Source organism: Schistocerca serialis, chromosome 3 (genome assembly GCF_023864345.2).
Source record: "Schistocerca serialis cubense isolate TAMUIC-IGC-003099 chromosome 3, iqSchSeri2.2, whole genome shotgun sequence".
Taxonomy (NCBI): Eukaryota; Metazoa; Arthropoda; class Insecta; order Orthoptera; family Acrididae; genus Schistocerca; species Schistocerca serialis.
Window position 1 is genome coordinate 1,055,555,266 of NC_064640.1, and position 24,932 is coordinate 1,055,580,197.

At 40.5% G+C, this 24,932-nt stretch overlaps 1 protein-coding gene across 1 annotated transcript; it reads left to right on the top strand.

The window, feature by feature from the left end:
• Nucleotides 1-1,640: 1,640 nt before the first annotated feature.
• On the top strand, nucleotides 1,641-19,153 carry LOC126471384 (uncharacterized). Its single transcript, XM_050099507.1, has 5 exons — nucleotides 1,641-1,769; nucleotides 6,683-6,787; nucleotides 18,028-18,130; nucleotides 18,226-18,543; nucleotides 18,666-19,153. Exons 1-5 carry the CDS (start codon nucleotides 1,641-1,643, stop codon nucleotides 19,151-19,153), a joined length of 1,143 nt encoding a protein of 380 aa, XP_049955464.1.
• The last annotated feature ends 5,779 nt before the right edge of the window (nucleotides 19,154-24,932 follow it).

A 24,932-nucleotide genomic window follows, 5' to 3' on the forward strand; every position in this document is an offset into this window, starting at 1 on the left:
AGAAGAGTGTAATGATTCCATTTTCAAAGAAAGCAGGTACTGACAAGTGAGAGTATTTCATGGCTGCAAAATACTAACACTAATTCTTAGCAGAAGAATGGAAAAGCTGTTTGAATCCAACCTCAGGGAAGGTCTGTTTGGGTTACAAAAACAACACAAATGACACAGGGCAATAAATGCTAAAGGAAAACACGCAAAGAAAGAGATGAAACAAATGATGAGATGGTAGGGAAATTGAAGAACATGAGGGATGTTGTAGAAGGTGACAGCAGGTGGAATCTCTAAGGTGCTAGACATCATGATGCCCCAGCCCTGCTGCCAACCCATCCCTGTCCCCACACCACAGTATGACTGTGACAACACCAGTGGAAGAAGACATGTGGAAAGGTGAAACAAAATGGCACAAAGAACCAGACAACGTGTAGGGGAAAGGGGAGGGAGGAGGGCAGGAATCCAGGCCATCCTCACAGCTTTACTGGAGACGAGATACTGGCGGAAGTAAAGCTGTGAGAACGGGGTGTCAGTCATGCTTGCATAGCTCAGATGGTAGAGCACTTTTCAGTGAAAGGCAAAGGTCCCGAGTTCGAGTCTTGATCCAGCGCACAGTTTTAATCTGTCAGGAAGTTTCAATAAAGGTATTATTTTTGCTAGTTTTTGGAGCCAGTGGCTCCTCCTCCTGGCAGAAGTGTTCAAGGGGAAGGATGTGTTGTGAAGGATAAGGACTAGAGAGAGATTTAGGAAAAGACGCAGAGTTCAGAAAAGTCAGCCTGAACCCCAGATAATGGGAGGCTTACCAGACAGAATGAGAAGGAAAGCCTCTTTCCTTCTCATGCCATCTGGTCATTGATCATGGGAACAAAAAGAAGGTCGTTTCTTCAGGTGCCACTTCTCAGCATCCTCCCACAGTGAAACGAACAGCAGTCTATCAATGATGGTGTCATCATGATTCATGGAGGTTGTGTAATACACCATAGTGCACTCAGCAGCATTTGCCACTATTTCGATTCCTTTTTATTTTGTCTATAACCCTTCATTGAAGGTACCATAGAAAGTTTACTAACATTGTTTTTAAATCAATGCTGAATTATATAAAACACTTTTTATTCCATTTAAAATTGTGTTTTTGGAAAAAATGTTAATCATGATGAAAATTATGATATATGTAAGTCCTTAAAATAGCACAAAACTACCACAAAAAAGTATATGGCATTACCTTCATTTTGAACTGTGTTTGAGAATTTTACTTTGAATGGATTCCAAGATAAGTCTTAGAATCAGGCAGTTTTTTAATTATAGCAACTGTGACTCTTAAAGAGACTGGAAGTCCTTTCTTATCACAGTTGTGCATTTGTGGGAGATATTAATGCATGTCCACATTAGGCAACATAAAAATGAACTCCCACAGAAAGAACAATGCTTCCTGCAGTCTGAATTCAAATGTAACAGCCTGTACATGGCCCAGCCATTGGCAGAAAAGAAGAAGTTGCATGTAGTGTGCAATTTAGTGTGATGGGAGTAAGTGCGGGACAGAAAAGTATTGCGTTGGAGAGGAATTGAAAGTGAAGAGAGAGAAAGACAAGGCACAGGACATGGGCAGAGGTGGACATGTGTCTGGGACAGGAGCTAGTGAAGACTGACACATGGAGGATTCTGAGACTGAAAGCAATGACAAGGCAAAACCCTCTACTTATGTCAGGGAATCTGATATAGGAGCTGAGGGAAATGATGAGGCGAGAATGCTTGGGAACTCTGATGCCATGGATTATGAAGTGAGGTAACAGCTGAGTATCACTTTCTTGGCAGCATATTCTGCAACTGAGTAGTCAATTTTGCTCTTTGCGGCAATTTGAGATGGTCTCTGAACAGCTGTTTGGTGATCACGTTCAGGTTAAACGTGACATGGAAATTACAGCACAGCTGGTATACAACATGACTGATTTTTATGAAAGGCCTTGCCTTTCATCTGGAAAGAATCACTCTCTGCTTACCACTGAAAAGATGAGTAAAGTAAGTATGAGGGTGAGTCAAATGAAAACCTTAAATATTTTTTTTATATTTTTTACTGTGCAGAAATGGTACAAAGCTGTATCACTTTTCAATATAATCTCACCCACACTCAACGCAAGTCCTCCAGCACTTACAAAGTGTATAAATTCCTTTAGAAAAAAATTCTTTGGTAGTCCACGCAACCCATTCATGCACTGCATGGTGCATCACTTCATCAGAACAGAACTTCTTTCCTCCCATCGCGCCTTTCAGTAGTCTGAACATATGGAAATCACTTGGTGATGAGGAATGGCACCATTCCTTGCTGGCTTTCTTCGTTTCCCATTGGTGGAAGTGAACCCAGGTTTTGTCCCCAGTAATGATTCTTGCAAGGAAGCCATCACCTTCTCGTTCAAAGGGCTCAAGAAGATCTTCACAAGCATCAACATGTCATTCCCTCATTTCAGGAGTCAGCTGCCGTGGGACCCATCTTGCAGACACTTTGTGAAACTGGAGAACATCATGCATAATGTGGTGTACTGACCCATTAATCTGTAAACATGCTGCATTGTCATTTAGTGTCACTTCACTATGGCTTCAACTGCTGCAATGTTCGGCGGAGTCACAAATCGTTGTACCTGCCTGACCTAGACGAGGAGCATCTTCCACTGAAGTCACACCATTTGTGAACTTCCTACTACATTCGAAGACTTGCTGCTGTGACAAACATGCAGCCCCTTACTGGACCTTCATTCATTGATGAATTTCAATAGGTTTCACATCTTCACAAAAAAACAAATAAAAGATGCTGTTCTTCCCTGGTGCAAGTTTGCCGGCTATTTAATTCCTTAACAATTTCAGAAATGGGTGCTCCATACATCTAATTCTAACTACCCTCCCGTGTTCAAAGTCTTAATTCCCATCATGTTGCCAGAATCATGCTTGATACTGTTTAACGTGAATGACCTTCGTACAAATGACAGCTCCACCAGTGTACTGGCCTTTTATGCCTTGCATATGCAATACTAATGCCATTTTTATATGTGCTTATCGCTACCCCACAACTTTCGTCACCTCAGAGTAAAGAAGTACAGTGTGACACAAGTGACATCAATGTTCAGTTACAGCCTGATGAGATTTAAAACTGGTGCAAAGAATGGCACCTTGTTTTAAATGTTGAGAAATTAAAAACTGTGCACTTCTCAAAATGAAAAACTTAGCAATACAATATTATCATATAAATATGTTGAAGTTCTGTCATGGGTAAAGCTCGCAGTAGACTTCAATTTATTGGTAGTATACTAGGGAAATCAGTCAGTCTACAAAGGAGATTGCTTGTAAATCACCCATCCTAAAATACTGCTGAAGTGTATGGGACCCATATCAAATAGGACCCAACAGGTGATACTAAACATGTACAGAGAAGGGTGGCACTAATGGTCACAGGTTTGTTTGATCCATGGGAGAGTATCACAGAACTGCTAATAAAATGAGCTAGCACACTCTTTAAGATGGACATGAATTATTCCAAGAAAGCGTGCTTACTAAGTATTAGGAACTGGATTCAAATTATGCCACTCAGAACATATTACAACCCCATATATACCAATTCCACAGGAATTCTGAGGAGGTGGTTAGATTAATTACAGCTTGCGTGGAGCCATTAAAACAATCATTCTTCTTGCACCCCATACACGAATGGAACAGGGGAAGAAACCCTAATAACGGGCAGTGAGGCGTACCCCCTGTTATGAACTGTATAGTTGTTTGCAGAGTGTAGATAATGTTATTAGATGGGCAGATCAACAAACAGCATGGTGTCAAGTAACCACCAGCAAATATATAGTCTAACACAGGTGGCTTGAGGTGAATGAAGTAATGAATAAATGCCAAACATGGAAGAAAATTTTTACATTCTAGAAAATACAGAAATTTATTTTCACTTCTAATGACCTCTGATTTCAGGAATGCAGACAGCTCTAAGAGAAATTCCCAAAATGAACCATGAACAACATTTTTGTTTGCTTTTTCCTGGGATAGGAATATGAATTATCAAGTGGGTGACAAATGCCACTTATGTAATGGAGAATCACTTCCCATTTGCTGAGTATGGTAGATCACATTTCACAAAATTCTCATAACACAGACATTGCAGTAGCGTGTAAACAGCTTACCTGCATTATCACTTCGTCTTCGCTTTCTAGGAGAGACTGATGAATCGCTATCACCATCAGATTTTCTTTCCTGAAAGAAAATAAAGTTCATCACTTAAATAAATGTAAATCAACAAAATTTGAGTGTAAATCACTATTACAAAGACTGCAATATGTCTACATATATACTCTGCAAACCACTGTAATAAGAATAGAGGAGGGCTCCTCTCACTATACTATTTGGTAGGGTTATGGGAGAAGAAGTTTTACCATGGAGATAAAGTGTCAAAGGCAGATGTGCAAACACTATATCCTTTACTAGTGCTGGAGCAACCAAAGACAGTGTTTGGACAGTATACAAAGTCTCTTCTTTCACTTGCCTCTGTCCTCTCACCCCATTTCCATTTTGTCAACACCATTCACACTGGTTGGGAGAGATGGTTAACACCCTTTGACAGATGTGGAAATAGGAAGTGTGTGTCACCGCATTCCATAGGTCAGCACTGTTGGTTGAAGCAAACCTGGGTCAAGCACTACAAGGGAAACCAAGAAATTTATTACCTGCCTGTTGGAAGGGAGGCGCTTCCACAATAATGTCTGTGGAACTCAGGACCATGAGTTTAAAAAAAGAAAAAACTGTATGAACATTCAATCATTTGATAAAGTGACGCACTAGATAAATGAAGTATGAAATTTTGGATGGAGACTCATCAAACCAAGTAAGAATAGCTTCTGACTTGGACCAGAGGACAGTGCTGGAATTCTAGTCATTCTTATTTTATGTTAATGAGCTGACCAACAGTACTAATAGCAACCTCAGACATTTCACAAATGATACTTACCAATAATGAATTATTGTCAGGAAAGATTTGCAGAAATAATGAATCATATATTTAAAAAAATTCAAAGTGGGGCAAAGATTGGTAACTTGATTTGATGCATAGAAAGGTAAAACTCTGGATTTCACAAAATGAAAAAAAAATGTCATACTTTTACTATATTATCAGGCAAAGATTGGTAACTTGATTTGATGCATAGAAAGGTAAAACTCTGGATTTCACAAAATGAAAAAAAAATGTCATACTTTTACTATATTATCAATGATTCAAAATAATTGTACAGTAAACTAAGACAATAATAATTATCAGGAATTCAAAATGGAACAGTTTTACAAGGTCCATAACAGATGAATGACTCCAATTCATCCGTGTGGCCAAATTTAGATAATTGTTAAAAGTGTGAGGGATCAGACCATTTGTTCAACTGACTGAATGTATACAAAGGAGGATGTCACGGATGGTTACAGGTTTGCTTGACTGATGGGAACAATAATCCTGAGAAAACAGATACAAATTATCCCACAAAAGTCACCTTATAAGAATACAAGAACCAGTATTAGTGAAGAATCTAGAAATATTCTTCAGCCTCATGCATTTAGCTCTCTTAGAAACTCTGAAGACCAAATTAGGCTATTTTCTGTATACATAAAGGCAGTTAATCATCCGTTATTCACTCAGTCCATATGCAATTGCAATGAGGAGAAATCCTAACACATGGTGCCTTCCAAAATACCCTCTGAAATACATTTCAGAGTAGTTTGAGGAATATTTATGCAAACACAAATATTTATGCACACACACACTTCTTAACTGATATTAGAAGAGAGGAAAAATAAAATAAAGTACTTAAGTCTCAGGAGATTATATGAAGAAAAATTATTTAAATACAAGACAGAATTAATCCTACATTTTTCAGCTTATTTCAGTACCAACCATTTCGTCCTCTTGCATATGAAATACCGTAACACTAGAACCACGAGTGACCCACTTGATAATTTTTTTGTTTGTCACTCTTTTGTATTATTGCCTAGAGTGTTACATTTCTGTGACTTTTATGAAATAATGTAATTAGTGATTATACTTCATTTCACATTTTATGGTGATAACATAAAAGAGAAATATGAAGATTCACCTAGAACTGTGGATGGGTCAGTTCTGACCCGCCCAGCGCAGTCGCTATAACAATCTCATTTTTCATGTAGTTTCATGCCTATTGTTAGAGTGTGTTTGGTCAATAATCGCGAAACTCATTTTTACTTCACTTCTGGCTGATGTTCCAGTTTTCAGCAGGGGATGAGAAAGACAGGTTCAAACAAGTCTGACCTTATGAATATGTTATGGCCATATTTCTATGCACATAACGGACATTATAAATGCTCTAAATGAGATTTTAAATAATGAATCTGAGGGTGAACCACTGGAGTCTCTATCTGAGGAAGAATTTCCATATCTTACTCCTGAGAAGGTTCTACTGTATGCTGATGAGAAAGGTATGCTTTTTTATGTGTGTGTTTTATAATGATTTTTGTTTATGTATATGTTGCATAGACAGTAATTTGAATTGCAACACTTATGTTTATACATTGTTTCCTGTTGAAATTTTTCAAGTTATATGTTACATTTATGAAGGTGTTTTTTTGTTCTAATATTACACAATATATTCAATATTAAATCACGTTCTAATATGTATAACTACTATTACAGGAACAGCTGCCACAGAGACTAAGTCAACTCAAGGAAGTGGATGTCCTGAAGGTCAGTGTGGACAACAAACTGCCCAGGGTTCTGGACTACTTCAGTTTCCTTCAGGTAGAGATATTGTAGCACCCGATGGAACAACCTGGAAAGTTGGAGTATTAGGTGACTGTTCATCTGGAAGATATTGACAACAGAATGTTTTCAAAGATAAGGACAGGACCATCTCCACATGCAAAACAAAACATGAGTGAGACCTGTTAGAGTGCACAGCATCTAATGATAATGGACAAAGTTTTGAAACATATTCTAAAATGTACAGAAACTGAAGCACCTCGTGTACTGAGCTCAGATGAATGGACTATAAAAATTAAAGAACTGGAAGCTTTTATAGCTAAATTGTACATCCATGTACGTCCATGATGCTATTGGAGCTAAGAGCTTAGAACTGGACACAAGTGGTCAGTGAAGTGGGGAAATAATTTTGTGAAATCAACAACGGCTTGTGACAGATTCAGAGATACAATGCGTTATCTCAGATTTGACAATAGATCCACAAGATCAGAACGACTAAGAGAAGACAAGTTTGCTTTGGTATCAGAAATCTGGAGTGAGTTCGTTGCGAATGCGCAGTCTAGCTACATACCGGGTCCATATATAACAATCAATGAACAGCTTTTTCCTTCAAAGTGCCGTTGCAGATTCATGCAGTTTATGGCCTCAAATCCGGACAAATACGGGCAAAAGTATTGGATGGCGGTAGATAAAGACTTAAAATATATTGTGAATGCTATCCCTTATATAGGAAAGGATGATACTAGGCGGAGTGATGAGCGTCTTGGTGGCTTTGTTCTAAAAAAAATTTATGCAACCTTACCTCAAAAAAGGAATAAATGTCACATGTGACAATTTTTTCACCTCCTTAGCACTCTCTGACACACTGAAAGCTAATTCTACGAGTCTTGTGGGAACAATAAATCTATCTCGCAGGGAAATACCAGTCTATATCAAAAAGGCAAGAGAACAGTTATAAAGCACAGTATTGTTGAAAAAAAGATGATACCACACTTGACTGTTTATCATTGTAAGAGCAACAAGAATGTCCTGATTCTGAGCACTATGCATCCTTATGTGACGATTGAGGATGGTATAAAAAGAAGCCAGATACTGTTACGTTTTATAACTGCTCTAAATATGGAGTGGACGTGGTTGACCAAATGGCTCGCAAATAGTCTGTCAAAGCACCATCGAGACATTGGCCTGTTCACACATTTTACAACTTGCTGGATTTGGCTGGGATAAATGCGTGGGTATTGTTCAATTCTCTAAATGATAAAAAATTGAAATGCAGGGATTTCATCCTGCAGCTGGTGGAGGAGCTTGCTGAGAAGTACGCAGCGACTAGAAAAACTAGCGTCCCTGTCAGACCTGAAGATGATCCTGACAGACAAAAAAAGTGAACGTTGCCTTGTAAAGTCTAACTGTGAAGGAAACAAATCATTTGTAAAGTGTTACATCTGCAAGAAAACTGTGTGCAACAAATGTACATCAAAAGACTATTATTTGTGTTCATTATGTAACGGTAGCCAGTAAAAACACTCAGCATATACATGTAAGTTTTAAAATATTAAGTTATAATTTGTGTAAACATGGTTTATTTTTGTTAATTTCATTCTAAATATCATAGTGCTTCTAACAATAGATTGATTAGCAGTAACAATAACCCACTGACATAGGGGAAATAAAGGAAAAGATCGCGGGTCATTAGTGACCCAGCTGTGGTTCTACTGTAGGTACGTCCAAGTATCAGCGGTTCTAGTGTTAAAGCACTTCATTTTTGTTACTGCACAATGGGAATACATACTTTTCACAATAAACCCACATAGATTCATTATATTCAGGAAATTTGCATCTCTGCCTTACTTCCAAGTGACAGACGTGGTCCAGTCTTACATCCTTTGGTGGCACATGGGCTGTTGGTACTCTACTGTTTTTTGCTTGGATTTTTGATCCACTTCATTGCTAGATCTCCCTCACTTTGCTGCAGTGGTACCTATCTGGCATAAGAATTCATAAACCTCTACACAAAATTTGCTTCCACTCTGGGACGAAGCAAGAACATCCCGAGACCCAAAGAGCCAACACAACTGCTGGCTCACCCTGCATTCATGAAAATTGCAGAGAGCATTGGTGATACTAACTGGGCTATAATGGCCCATCTCTAGAAGGTGCTTACGCGGTTTCAGTACTGGGACAAATATACTTTCTTGCCATTGTGATATGAACTTGCCCTCACTCCTGATGCTGTTAAAGATGGTAAAGCTATGACACCAACAGTACCCTGATAGATGTTTAATCACTTGGATGCGGATGTGGACTCGTGTTAGGGCTGTATCAGGGCAGTGGACTAAGACACCGACAAATTCCCACTTGCTCAATGGAGCATTACATGGCTCCAGTGGTGTGTAGTGAAAGATAATTGCTTTTTCTCCATCCACTCTTTCAGGAGACAAATGGCAGGTTGATAATGCTCAGATGCAGATGCCCGGGCATAAAGAAGAGCAGAATGTTCAGTAATGGCACCTGGGTCGGTGCAGACAGTGCCATTCAAGGTAATACGAGGCTCATCTGTAGGTGTCTGGTATCCATAGAGATCTCTGATCTTAGCCCAAACCTGACAGGAGAGGTACATAGTCTTATGGTTTAATGATTCCATTTCCAGCAAACTTATTTCCTTTGTTTTGTTAGGTGGCAGGCCCGAACATGAAGCTGCTTACAGGTGATAAGGTGCTTTGTGAGTGCTGCTTAGAGCATTGGAGAGCCAACATACAATCTCTAATGGCCTCTGTAGCATTTTATGACCACCAAGGTACTGTCTTCTTTTGGGGCAGGTCCACAGACAGGGGATCTCCAATTCAGCTGCCAAAGATTGAGTGCATTCATATTCTCAGATGCCTCATCAATATCTCCATGCAGCAGGAAGCCAAGGGTGACAGGAGATGTGAAAGTACCCTGGTCAACACTGTTTGAGAGCCCATCTCGGCAGAGAAGACATCAGGAAGTGGTCACCACATGTCATCGTGGACTCTCTTGGGGAGGGATGGATGGATGGATGGATGGATGGGAGAAGACAAGGAATGCAGATACGAAGGTCAATAACCAAGAAAGTTGCATGCACCAAGCTGAAGTTTGTGGGGCTACCAGAAATCAGTAGGCAAGGGTCAGGTTGTGGCTGTACACTTTCATGGTCTTTGCCATGGCCAATGATTGTAGTGCCACCCCAAAAAAGTTATGGGCATTGAAATCCCCAAAAAGGTGGGGGAAGCTGAGAAACCAATGATTACAGTATATTCTGACACACTTTACCGTTGGGGGTGGGGGAGGTTAACACTGCAGTAGGTGATATTCTGAAATGCCCTTACTCAAACAGCCACAACCTCTAAAGGTGTATTAAGAGGCACAAGTTCACTACAAAGAGTGTCCTGAATATATGTGCAAACTCTGCCTGACACCTTGTCATAGGTAGCACAAGTCTTATAATACCCACCCTATCAATGAAGGGCCAGGGTCTGCATTGGTGGAAAACGAGCCTCCTGAAGGGCAATATGGAAGGCAGGGGAAGTGTTTGAAAGATGTCATAGCTCAGCCCGGAGGTGGAAAAAACTGCTATAGACCCACTGGAGAATAATAATGTTGAAGTACTGTGGGGCCGTAAAGCGACCAAGGAGGTGGCTATGCCTTAGGGTCACGTGCTGCCATGGCTTGAGGGGCTATAGCATCGATATACACAGGTTCTGGGTTCCACTATGTGGTACCAACTGGGCCTCATGGGACACCAGAATCTCTTCCTTGGTCACAGGAATGGAACAGGCGCGATTTGGTGGTGTGGGGGCTACCAGAATTTTCTTGTTTGAGGACTTTTGATACTTCTTCTTCTTAGAGTGTTTGCAGACCAGTGGAAACCCTGGAAGCTAGTGTCCCATGTTCCAAGGGACCTCTTTGTGGCTAGGCAAGCCAGAGGAACATGACTTGTCTGGCTGGGAGGTGGGGGACCAATGTCCCTGAAGGGTGGGAAGTCCATGATTTTCAAGTAGGTGAGGTGGAAGTAGCAGGAGGAGAGTTGCCAAATATGGGGAAGGGGGGGGGGGGGGGGGAGGCTTGGTCAAGCAGCCCTGAAGCCCCACTGTCGGAGATGTAGCTGGTGAGAGTACTGTTGCCAAAGCAGGCAAGGTCATGACAGCTGCAGCATATGACATTTATATACGTGCTGGGTGCAACCACTCATACTTGTTTGGCTCCTGACAAGTTAGATCATCCAGGGTCTCGTATTCTTATCTTCACTCTGGAAAATGGTGCATCCTGGTGAGCAGAGGGGAATGGTGCATTCCACAGTTGACATTTTAAGCACTGCATCGTGGAAGGGGGGGGGGGCATACAGTTTCACATCACATATCGGTATATAATCACCTTGACCTTTTCAGGCAGTTAATTGCCCTCACAGGCCAAGATGAAGGCACCTATAGCAACCCATTGTCCGTTGGTCCCCCATGTTCATGATGAACACAGTGTACACCCCTCACTCCAAAACTGGTGCACAGCTCATCAGATTGCAAGAGCAGAACTTGGCGGCAAATGATGCCCTGAATTATATTTAGAATGTTATGGAGGAGTGCCGCCCCATGAACCATGGACCTTGCCGCTGGTGGGGAGGCTTGCGTGCCTCAGCGATACAGATGGCCGTACTGTAGGTGCAACCACAACGGAGGGGTATCTGTTGAGAGGCCAGACAAACATGTGGTTCCTGAAGAGGGGCAGCAGCCTTTTCAGTAGTTGCAGGGGCAACAGTCTCGATGATTGACTGATCTGGCCTTGTAACATTAACCAAAACGGCCTTGCTGTGCTGGTACTGCGAACGGCTGAAAGCAAGGGGAAACTACAGCCGTAATTTTTCCCGAGGACATGCAGCTCTACTGTATGATTAAATGATGATGGCGTCCTCTTGGGTAAAATATTCCGGAGGTAAAACAGTCCCCCATTCGGATCTCCGGGCGGGGACTACTCAGGAGGACGTCGTTATCAGGAGAAAGAAAACTGGCGTCCTACGGATCGGAGCATAGAATGTCAGATCCCTTAATCGGGCAGGTAGGTTAGAAAATTAAAAAGGGAAATGGATAGTTTAAAGTTAGATATAGTGGGAATTAGTGAAGTTTGGTGGCAGGAGGAACAAGACTTTTGGTCAGGTGATTACAGGGTTATAAATACAAAATCAAATAGGGGTAATGCAGGAGTAGATTTAATAATGAATAAAAAAATAGGGGTGCGGGTTAGCTACTACAAACAGCATAGTGAACGCATTATTGTGGCCAAGATAGACACAAAGCCCATGCCTACTACAGTAGCACAAGTTTATATGCCAACTACCTCTGCAGATGATGATGAAATAGATGAAACGTATGACGAGATAAAAGAAATTATTCAGGTAGTGAAAGGAGACGAAAATTTAGTAGTCATGGGTGACAGGAATTCGTCAGTAGGAAAAGGGAGAGAAGGAAACATAGTAGGTGAATATGGATTGGGGGGAAGGAATGAAAGAGGAAGCCGCCTTGTAGAATTTTGCACAGAGCATAACTTAATCATAGCCAACACTTGGTTCAAGAATCATAAAAGAAGGTTGTATACCTGGAAGAATCCTGGAGATACTAGTAGGTATCAGATAGATTATATAATGGTAAGACAGAGATTTAGGAACCAGGTTTTAAATTAAGACATTTCCTGGGGCAGATGTGGATTCTGACCACAATCTATTGGTTATGAACTGCAGATTGAATCTGAAGAAACTGCAAAAAGGCGGGAATTTAAGGAGATAGGACCTGGATAAACTGAAAGAACCAGAGGTTGTACAGAGTTTCAGGGAGAGCATAAGGGAACAATTGACATGAATGGGGGAAAGAAATACAGTAGAAGAAGAATGGGTAGCTCTGAGGGATGAAGTAGTGAAGGCAGCAGAGGATCAAGTAGGTAAAAAGACGAGGGCAAATTAAAATCCTTGGGTAACAGAAGAAATATTGACTTTAATTGATGAAAGGAGAAAATACAAAAATGCAGTAAATGAAGCAGGCAAAAAGGAATACAGACGTCTCAAAAATGATATCGACAGGAAGTGCAAAATGGCTAAGCAGGGATGGCTAGAGGACAAATGTAAGGATGTAGAGGCTTGTCTCACTAGGGGTAAGATAGATACTGCCTACAGGAAAATTAAAGAGACCTTTGGAGAGAAGAGAACCACTTGTATGAATATCAAGAGCTCAGATGGCAACCCAGTTCTAAGCAAAGAAGGGAAGGCAGAAAGGTGGAAGGAGTATATAGAGGGTTTATACAAGGGCGATGTACTTGAGGACAATATTATGGAAATGGAAGAGGATGTAGATGAAGACGAAATGGGAGATAAGATACTGCGTGAAGAGTTTGACAGAGCACTGAAAGACCTGAGTCAAAACAAGGCCCCGGGAGTAGACAACATTCCATTTGAACTACTGATGGCCTCGGGAGAGCCAGTCAAGACAAAACTCTACCATCTGGTGAGCATGATGTATGAGACAGGCGAAATACCCTCAGACTTCAAGAAGAATATAATAATTCCAATCCCAAAGAAAGCAGGTGTTGACAGATGTGAAAATTACCGAACTATCAGTTTAATAAGTCACAGCTGCAAAATACTAACGCGAATTCTTTACAGACGAATGGAAAAACTGGTAGAAGCCGACCCCGGGGAAGATCAGTTTGGATTCCGTAGAAATGTTGGAACACGTAAGGCAATACTGACCTTACGACTTATCTTAGAAGAAAGATTAAGAAAAGGCAAACCTACATTTCTAGCATTTGTAGACTTAGAGAAAGCTTTTGACAATGTTAACTGGAATACTCTCTTTCAAATTCTGAAGGTGGCATGGGTAAAATACAGGGAGCGAAAGGCTATTTACAGTTTGTACAGAAACCAGATGGCAGTTATAAGAGTCGAGGGGCATGAAAGGGAAGCAGTGGTTGGGAAAGTTGTAAGACAGGGTTGTAGCCTCTCCCCGATGTAATTCATTCTGTATATTGAGCAAGCAGTAAAGGAAACAAAAGAAAAATTCGGAGTAGGTATTAAAATTCATGGAGAAAAAGTAAAAACTTTGAGGTTCGCCGATGACATTGTAATTCTGTCAGAGACAGCAAAGGACTTGGAAGAGCAGTTGAACGGAATGGACAGTGTCTTGAAAGGAGGATATAAGATGAACATCAACAAAAGCAAAATGAGGATAATGGAATGCAGTCGAATTAAGTCGGGTGATGCTGAGGGAATTAGATTAGGAAGTGAGACACTTAAAGTAGTAAAGGAGTTTTGGTATTTAGGGAGTAAAATAACCGATGATGGTCGAAGTAGAGAGGATATAAAATGTAGACTGCCAATGGCAAGGAAAGCGTTTCTCAAGAAGAGGAATTTGTTAACATCGAGTATAGATTTAAGTGTCAGGAAGTCGTTTCTGAAAGTATTTGTATGGAGTGTAGCCATGTATGGAAGTGAAACATGGACGATAACTAGTTTGGACAAGAAGAGAATAGAAGCTTTCGAAATGTGGTGCTACAGAAGAATGCTGAAGATAAGGTGGGTAGATCACGTAACTAATGAGGAGGTATTGAATAGGATTGGGGAGAAGAGAAATTTGTGGCACAAATTGACTAGAAGAAGGGATCGGTTGGTAGGACATGTTTTGAGGCATCAAGGGATCACAAATTTAGCATTGGAGGGCAGTGTGGTTGGTAAAAATCGTAGAGGGAGACCAAGAGATGAATACACTAAGCAGATTCAGAAGGATGTAGGTTGCAGTAGATACTGGGAGATGAAGAAGCTTGCACAGGATAGAGTAGCATGGAGAGCTGCATCAAACCAGTCTCAGGACTGAAGACCACAACAACAACAATGGAGGAGTGACAGTCACCTGTATGTCACCCAGCGTGTTGTAAGCAAGCAGCACCTGTGACTGGGCAGGGGATGCTGCTTTGATCAAAACTGACCCACTTTTCATTATACAGATGACTGCCACTTCCACAAACTTGTCTTGTAAGTTCTTTTTGCGGCCAACTAGGAATCCCCATCAGTCCTTATGCAAACCATGTTGTGGAGAGCATCTTTCTCTGCTTGCCACTTAACCCTATGGTTCTCCCATGGCATAGCCAAGGAAGGGAACATTTTAAGGTTGTATCTCTCTGGATTAAGAGGGGTCTTCCCTTCCATAGAGACTGCTGGGCTGTATGACTGCCAGTGGAAGATAACTTCATCTACTACATTTGCAGCTCATCTGCTGTTGTGACACCACTCTGAATTGGAACTTTTCCCATACACGCCACCAAGCCTCACCAATAACTACCTGGCCAGTAATGCATTGCGAAGGGTGCAATGATGGAAAGGCACAAAATTTGGAGCATCCACTGCATTGGGTGACCACCTCTGCACGATATGCACTTCCGGAGAACTTTGGAAATAGGTGGCTAGTCAAACCCAAGAATGGGGACTATGTTTTTATTTAATGAGAAGTTACAGAAAATGTCTGAAGTGAAAACTCGATTCCCTGCCATAAAACAGATCCCAACAAGGTGTGCACCAAGAAAACCATCTGATGGGTAGGCAGACGGGGGGAATAGTGGAAGTACAAGCTTGTAGCATGGAAAGGAAGTAATGCTGCAAAGGCTGGGGACCCATGACAGCCGTGCACTTATTCACTAGTTCTGTGAACCCCCTGGAGGGTCAGATAACCAGTCCTTCACAGTGCCTTGCCAACCGAGTATGCTGCTGTATTTAACTGATTTTTGTGGAACAAACTGTTACATAACTAAGTCATCAGGCAACAATTTAGCTACCCATTGCGTTAAATGAACCAGCAAGCCATCTGAATGAAAACCAAGAATAGTCCTCTCTAAATAAAAAACTGTGACTGGTGAATGATCCCATTATGGTTACAGGAAGAAAATTTCCTGGCCTTGCAGAGAACTGACAATGAATGATCTGAATGGAGGTAGTGTTGTAACGCTCCACAGTGAAATAGGTTTCAATAGTTCCACACATTAGATCTAACCACTTCTTTTTACTCAGGCATGTCGTATACATTCCACTCAAACAATAACTCTGAGTATCACACCACCAGAAAGTTTAAAACAGTTTAACACTGACGAAAATACGTCCGAAACTGGTGCAAGATTACGAAATATCCACTGCGACACTAACAGCAGTTGAGAAATGGTCAATTGAAGGGGATTCCGAAGTTGCAGTCATTCATTAACATATCGACAAAGTGCAGAGTGATCTACTACACAATTAACAAATCAAGGTGTTGAAAATAGGAGATGCCATAGAAATATCATAAGAAAGAATATTGTCTTTTCAAAATTTCGTAAACATTCGTAATTGCGCTAGTGGTGTGTTGGAACCAAGTGGTGTCATCCTTGTACACACCTGTATTTAATGTGTAACTGTCTAAAGTATCATTGCTGTAGGTCCGTAAGTTATTGCTCAGAGCTTCACCGAGTATAATGTTTTGTCGCACAGTTTGTGAATTTCGAGATGGCAGAGTTAGAGGAGCAACACGTTGAGTTACATTTTGCGTGAAACTCTAGAAAACATTTACAGACACGCACAAGATGCAGAAATTCTACGTTGTTGAGCGCCAAAGCCGTATTCTGTGTATCACGCGGTTTAAATATGCGAAGACGGAAGTTTATGATGACGCCCGTTCAGGACGCCCTTCGACGTCTACCGATGACGCTCATGTCAGGAACGTCAACGAAACTGTGCGTGCCAATCTAAGACAGAATGTCCGAGAGACTGCAGAAGAATGTAATATTTCAGTTGGATCATGTCACAAAACCCCGACACTGCATCGTGGTGCCGCCAGGTTGGTCACACGGCTATGGAGTCAAGACCAGAAAGACCTTCACCTCTGAATCTGTGAAGAGCTTTTGTATGGCGCAAATGGGAACCAGATGTTCGTTGAGATAATCTTAACTGATGATGAGACGTGGATCTACGTTTATGATATTGAGACGTTAAAACAACGAAGATTTGCAATGATAGGCAAGGCAAGAAAATTCGAGGACGACACTTCACGCGAACCAGGAAAAGGCATACCAAGACTGCTTCTGGAAGTAGAAACAGCATTTGGAGCGGTGTATCAATTGTGCAAGCGGTGTATCAATTGTGCAAGAGGGTATTTAGAAGGAGACCAAGCACAATTAGTAAAAGGTAAGCGCAGAAACTTTTGTGGAAAAAGTTCCGGAATTTTATCAAGAGACGTCGTTCATTGATCATGACGAGGCGTCGTACTTTGGCCATGAAGAGTAAGTCTTATTCAAGGTGTACATCATGTTCGTTTAGTACTCAAATGAAGTGCAAAAAGTAGTTCACTAAATTTTGGAGCATATCAAAAAATTCAACCGAGTTTTTGTTTGATAATTTGCTGCAATGACAGGGTACATTGCTTCGTGCGAGGAAATCAGTAGCATCATAGTAACTGGTACACAGGTGGCATGCACAAGAGATTGAAAGGTTTATGTCGAAAGCATTGTGATTTTTTCTCTCTGCAAGAAAAAAATTACGATTTTCATTCACAGTTCAACTTGCAATGGGGAAAAAATACTATGCAAGTTTTGGTTGCCAACCTAGTGGCGAAAAACATGCGGGAAGAAGATTGGATTACAAACGGAAAGAAGTCATCTTATCAGGAAAATTTGCCTGCACATGAAGCTGTTGTGGCAGTTGGAAACAGATTTGGTACACAATGACAACCACGTATTCCAACATCTAAGGGGCCGAGTCACCACCACCACCACCACCACCACCACGGGAGTGTCTCCCGACAGTACGCACTTGGCTGTTTTGACGTTTACTGACCGGAAGTTGGTTTCCGTGACGAGGCATCCTGTTCGAAGACGCCATTCATGTTGATGTTTGCCTTGTGCTCCATTTAACTGCTTTCGTTGTTTGTTGCTGCTTCTTGTTATTTCGTTGCTGCTGTTACGTTTTGTTATTGTTTCTTGTTATTGTTTAGTTTGTTTTAGCAAACATGAGTGATTCCCAAGAAACGCTCTATAAGTGTGAGGAATGCAGTTCAGAGTTTAAAATGCGAAAGAACCTCTACGCCCATATGAGGAAAGTTCATGAACTTGATATCCATGTGTCTAAAAAAGGAAAAGGCAGTGAATTATGTCCCCAGTGCGGAATTGCATTTATGAGATGCAGTTCATTAAAACGTCATCAAATAACTGTGCATGGCATGAAGTCGGAGGAAAACAGACGGAAATGCCGCATTATTTGCCCACAGTGCTCTCTCTCGTTTCTCACCTATGACACACTGAGAACACATATTCAAGAGAACCATGACGTTAGTTTTGAGTGCCAGGAGATAGAATTTGGTTGTCTTGCAGGTTTGTTTTTTATATTTATTGTGTTAGTCACGTTTTAGTAAATTTTGTTGATCCCAAGTACATGACTTAAAAATACTGTCTTAACATTTTTTCAGAATTTGAAGAGTGGAAAATTTCTTACGAAAAAGTAAACCATGTTCGTCATGTAATGAATTGTTCGGAGCAGGAGCGACTAGAAAAACGTGTTCGATATTACCACTGCCATCGCTCTTTCAATTTCAATTCTAAAGGAACAGGTGCCAGGTGTGTCAAAAGTATGGGCACGAATAAAATAGGCAGTACTTGTCCATCCAACATGCAAGTGACAATAACAGAGGACAAATGCTGCTTAAAATTTTTTCCAAAACACATGGGACACACCCAAGATGTTGGAAGAACATTTCTGCATGGGAACGAGAGGACAGAGTTGGCAGGTAAAATGGATTATGTTACACTTATGTACATGAAACATGAAATTATCAAATTTATTTGTGTGAACAGACGTAGGGTCTATCAATGTGCTTCATTTTTATTTCCTTTTTTTTTCTTTTTTCAGGACGGCTGTCACAGGGTGTACCTGTTGGACGAGTCTTACAAGATGTCCGAAGTGCAACAATCGCTGCAAGTATGGAGAGAATCCATCTCCTTGAGAAAAAAGATTTGCATAATATAAAAAGGGATTTTGATATTGGTTATGCAACGAAGAAGCATGAAAATGATGCAGTGAGTGTGAGACTGTGGGTTGAAGAAATGAAGAGACAAAGTGACAACCCAGTACTGTATTTCAAGCAGCAAAAACAAGTGGATCCTAATTTTCAAGATGAAGACTTCATTCTTATTATAATGACAGACTTTCAGGCCGAACAACTTCTAAAGTATGGAGAAGATAAAATATGTGTGGATGGCACTCATGGCATGACTGCATACGATTTTCAACTTTTTACTATTGTCGTTGTTGATAGATATGGTGCTGGAATGCCAGTTGCATTTTGTTTTTCAAATAGGGGAGACATGTGCTTATGTCTTTTTATTTCAAATGTGTGAGAGAAAGGGTGGGCACTGTAAAGACCAATGTGTTTATGTCTGACGATGCACCAGCATTAATGCATGGTCAGCAGTAATGGGACCTGTGCCAAACCAGTTGCTGTGTTCTTGGCATATACAACGGAACTGGTCTCAGAATTTAAGGAGAATTTCTGGGGGTAGTGAGAAAAAAATCAGCAGTGTTTAGTTCACTAAAGCGACTTCGGACTGAACTGGATATAGATGTTTTTAGTTGTAGTCTGGAGAAAGTGGTGGAAGACTTATTGAATGATCCGGATACTGCAGAATTTGGCAGGTACTTTCTTAAGATGTACTGCCAGCGAGTGGAAAAGTGGGCGTATTGTTTTAGGCACCGATTGGGCATTAATACAAACAATTACTTGGAGTCCCTACATAAAGTTATTAAATACAGTTATCTAGAAGAGAAAAAGTGCAGAAGGCTGGATAAGTCATTAAATGCTTTGTTATGTTTAGTGAGAGACAAAGTATATGAGGGCTTAATGAAGCTCTCAAAACGTAAGCAGTGCTCTAGGGCGTCAAGAGTGAAAGCAAGCCACAACGATAGCTCAGCTATAACAAATGGGATGATTTTATGCAGGGGTGAAGGGTTGTGGGAAGTGCTTTCTTCCACTGGTTGTGAAGTGTATGTTGTTGTAAAAAATTCAGAACTGATATGCGAAAGAAAATGCTCACTTAAGTGCAACACCTGCAACATATGTGTACATTCGTATAAATTCAGCTGTTTAGACAACATTTTAAATTTTAACATATGTAAGCATATACATGCATGTGCCAAATCATTGTCTGGTGCTGTCCAGGAGAGTGAACAGTGTTCCTTGCCCTCTAGTGCAGACAATGAATATGTGTCAGCATTGCTTTCTGGCAATTCAGAAAAATCTGCTGACACATTTGAACAGGATGTGATGTCTCACTGTGAAACTATAGTTGCACTCAGCAAAGGAACACAGTGTGGACAGGAGACTAAGGCCAAAGTATTGAAGGATCTGAAGAAGATCATTGGTAATCTTAATAAAGATTTTTCTTTCTCAGAAGAAAACACAGTAAATGTGAATGCCAAGATTGAATCTCAGGCTAGATTTTTTCCACAAAGCAGAGAAGGATTTTGTGAGGGGTGATTAAGTGTTTAAAAAAAAGTAAACTCCAGGTTGGAATATCAACAATATTAGGAAAAAAATAGTTTGCCACTCACTGTAAAGGTGACATGTTGAGTTGCAGACAGGCACAATGTAAAGAATGTTACATATTTAGTTTTTGGCCAAAGCCTTCTCCAGAAAACAAAACACAAACAGATTAACACTAGCAAGCACACATGACCAATATCTCCCACTGCAGATAGTGAAGATGTGTGCAGGTAGTGTGCTTGTGTGTGTAAATCTTTTTGTGTTTTCTTTTCTGAAGAAGTCTTTGGCCAAAAGCTAAATGTGTAACAGTCTTTACATTGTGCCTGTTTGCAACTCAACATGTCACCTTTACAGCGAATAGCAAACTATCCTTTTCCTAATATTGTTAATGCACATAAAGGTGGTCTTGTAAATTATGTCAATTTGTGAGTGTGTGTGTTTCTGAGAGAGAGAGAGAGAGAGAGAGAGAGAGAGAGAGAGAGAGAGAGAGAGAGAGATTCCGTGTAGTTGAAGGTGAATAAAAATTTAAATTTACTTGTGCATTTTTTTAATTTTGTTAATCATGGTATACTAAAATAATGCTGTCCCACCATCTTGGCTCATTCAAACTGTATTCTATAATTCAGTGATATCTAATTGTCTAAATAAAACTGAATTGCACAATGAAACATTATAATTGGTCTGTATCAGTGTTTGGTAAAGGATTTGAGTTAACAAAAGACAACAAAGAAAGTAATGGAATTTGTCATGATTTTACTACTGTGTTTGAGCACAAAAATCAAGGATTTAGTGTCACGCTACAGCAAGTCTTAGTTTCTATGTAAAAGAAAACTGGCTGAAATTCTCAAAAGTGCTTAAATGTCATGTCTGTTATGACAAAATACTTTACCACACACAGAGTTTGCCTGTGTTGCGACATTTTTTGGTCTTCTGTGGATAGCTATAATCAAATTTGGTTTTGATGGTCTGAAATAACTCTTTAAATGCATTAATTACAGCCATTTCTTGTAATCCCACCTGTGAGTCTACTGCAGTTAGCGCTGTTTGAAAAGAGTTTAATGTTTCCTTGTTAATGATCCTTTTTGTGAATACATAATTAGAATGCTAGGAAACAGCTGGTTGATTATTAGTTCTCTTTGTATAAAGTCCCATGACTAGTGCTCTGTTGGCAGACGTCATTGAGTCAACTAAAGTCATCTCATAGTCCCATGTATTTAGATTTGCGATAACAGTGTCAAGGCAGGCATCACCTCTGGTTGGTAAATGACATGCTACAAATAGTCCATAAATTGTTAATAGATTCATAAATTTTCCTCCTTAGAACTCTCCTTGCAAAAGTGTACATTGAAATGAACACCCAGTGCAATTTCTGATTTCAAGTGCATAAAATAGCACAGCCAAGATTCTATTTAGATGAGAAAATTTTCAAAGTTGCCATCTGGAGAATGGTATACTAGACAACAATTATTATAATAAGATTTAATAAGTCCGAAGCAGCCAACTCAAAATCTAGGTCCACACAGTAGCTTTTTAAATCAATTTCTTTAACACTAGATTTTCTGTTCGTATATTTAGATACATCACCAAAGGAAGCAGGTGTTCTGCACCATGCACTTATTGAATTTAGGCATTCAATTCAGTTATACTACCCTGCTTCTTGTGCTGATAACCAATGTTTACATACACAGTAAAATTGGCTTCACTTCTATAAAAAGTGATAACACATTAAGTTTAGTTCTAAGATACAGGCATTATGGGAGTAACTTTTTGAGCACTATGTGACCCGTTTACATTTCATTCCTCTTTCTGTTTGTCACAGAAAAGATTATTTCACAGGAATATTGGCGACACTATGGAATAAAATAAACGATACATCACAATATTTTTGGACCATGTAGCATTATCCATTACATTATATCTAAGATCAGGGTAAACACTCAAGATTTTCACCTCTTTTTTTTTTTTTTTTGCTGGAAGCTAAAGACGTTTTCTAGAGTTGTACAAATTATGACTCTGTTCAGGTCTAGCCATGATCTTTTTCACCATACAGCATTCCTTATGCAGGTTTTCAACAGGGCTGGAACTATACTATGGCTACTTAAAAGCCGCTTTTCGTCGTCCAAAATATTAAAAATACTTCATATTCCCTGGTTTGGTCCCCCTACATGTGAATGCGAAATAAACCGAGGTAGCAGACTTATGAGCAGTATAGCCTTGTGTTAACCTTTTAACCACATTTATTTTCCATATTTTACGCACATTTCGTTATAACAACTAAGATCCACAGAAAGAAAGGGAAAAAAAACCTGACACTAATCGGCAGAATATTTCGGCGAATCTGTACGCACACATATCAATTACGTAAATTTCAGTATGGGCCTACTGCGGAAATTTTACACTATTCTGTTTATTGAACATGAAGGACTAAATCATAAGATGGAAATTACTTCGTGCTTAACTAATTCCTTCAGTATTCACGTGTGCAACTCAGTTATCTCTATACTGATGCAACTGCACTGCATGTAAACCGTCCTCGCAGCAAAGTGTTTACTGAAGGGACAGTCACGTGACTTCCGGCAGCCAAACGTCAAAACAGCCAAGTGCGTACTGTCGGGAGACACTCCCCCACCACCACCACCACCACCACCAGGCTAGCTCGAGACACTTGCATCCCCTGGCTGTTGTCCTCTAGATGAACAACGTTGTTATTCCCGCCAAGGATAGGTTCGGAAATCTTACAGCCACACTTGGGGAATGGGATCTCCTCACTGGAAAAATGCACAAAGTATACGGACATAAAACGGATAGTGACGTACAATTGGTGCATTTATATCAAAAATACCCTTTTTCTGTGAAGGCAAGAAATCGTCTCCTTACCGACAAACTACCTACACACACGTACATACACCGCAAGCCACTGTACAGTGCGTGGCGGAGGGTACCCAGTATCACTTCTTGTCATTTCCAGGCTGTTTCACTTGCAAACAGAGGGAGCTGAAAACGACAATTTGCCTGCATATGAGCCCGAATTTCACCTGTCTTAACTACATGATTCTTACTCAACATGTATATTTGGCAGGACTAGAATCGTTCTGCAGTCAGTTTCAAATTCCAGTTCCCTACATTTCCTCGTAAGTTTCTCGAAAACAACGTCGCCTTCTCTCCAGTGATTCCTGTTTGAGTTCCCAAAGAATCTCTAATATTCTTGTGTTGTTCAAACCTACCCGCAACGAATGAGCAAACCGCTTCTGAATTGCTTTGATATCTTCCTTTAATCTGACCTGGTGCAGATCACAGACACTAACAGTATTGAAGAGCAGGCTGCATCAGTGCCCTGTATGTCGTCTCCTTTACAGATGAACCACACTTTCCCAATAATTTTCCCAATAAACCGAAATTGACCATTCGCTTTCCCTGCCACAATCCTCACGTGCTCATTCCATTTCACGTACCTTTGCAACGTTATGCAGAGATATTTAAATGACGTGACTGTGTGAAGCAGAGCACTACTCACACTATAACTTAACATTATGAGTTTTTTTTTTTTTTCATACTCATCTGCGTTAACGTACACTTTCCTACTTTAGAACGAGCTGCCATACGTCATACCAACTAGAAATTTTGGCCAAGTCATCATCTATCATCATACAGTCATCCTCAACACCCTCCCATACTCCAAAGCATCATCAGCAAACAGTAGATTGTCCGCCATATCATTTCTGTGTATAGACAACAGCGGCCCTATTTTGCTTTCCTGGAGCACTGCTGACGTTAACCTTGTCTCTGATGAACACTCGCCGTCGAGAACAATGTACTGGGCTCTTTTACTTACGAAGTCTTCGTGCCACTCGGATACCTAGGAACCTATTGCACATGCTCTGACCGTTAACAGTCTATTAGTAATGTTTGTAGAATCCTGTACTCGTTCCTTTCACTAAACGTGAGATTCTGTACAAAACTGAGGTTGCGTGTGAAAACTTAATTGACGTCAGACATACGAAAAGTCCTTCTCTGAATGAATTAGCAAATCTTACAAATGTATATCACAACACACGAGCGGACAAGCTTACAAGGGGAGGTTCCCATCTAAATCTAAGACAGATGGCGAACATGACAGAAGGTAACTATGGATGACTCGCGTTCTCGACCAGAATTGCCTCACTATAAGTAACCAAGCACCTAAATTTTCATCCACTTGTTCTCTTGTCAAGACTCCGAATAAACACCATAAATGTATTTTTGGATTTCGCAGACGTTTGCAGCTTGCTTACACACTAGCGAGTCTTGCTTACTCCAGCCCACAAAATCACCGCTTTGCAGTAAACAAAGATGTAAACAACACGTTTCGAGCCTTCCACAGTGCCATCCATTTATGTGGATTAATCTACTGCTCGATTTGTCAGGTTTCCTCCACACAAGCCATCGACAGTTCACTTCCGCGTGTTCAGATGAGTCATTTCCAATTCGTGCACAATATTTCGACGACCGACATGATCGTCCCCTCCCAGTGTCACGAGTTTAGTCGTCTCACGTCCTCGCCACCCCGACACAACCCTATGAAAATGATCTGGTCGGTCGTCAAAATATCTTACACAAAACGGATTGGCGGAGCACACAGAAGCATATCGTTAACTGTC

Excerpts from the sequence above, each read along its gene's own strand:
- LOC126471384 (XM_050099507.1), top strand. The coding sequence starts at position 1,641 with ATGGAGGATTCTGAGACTGAAAGCAATGACAAGGCAAAACCCTCTACT. Across the intron at positions 1,770-6,682 it reads CTGATGCCATGGATTATGAA|GAACAGCTGCCACAGAGACT; the intron begins GTGAGGTAACAG and ends CTACTATTACAG. Across the intron at positions 6,788-18,027 it reads ACTACTTCAGTTTCCTTCAG|TGCTCTCTCTCGTTTCTCAC; the intron begins GTAGAGATATTG and ends ATTTGCCCACAG.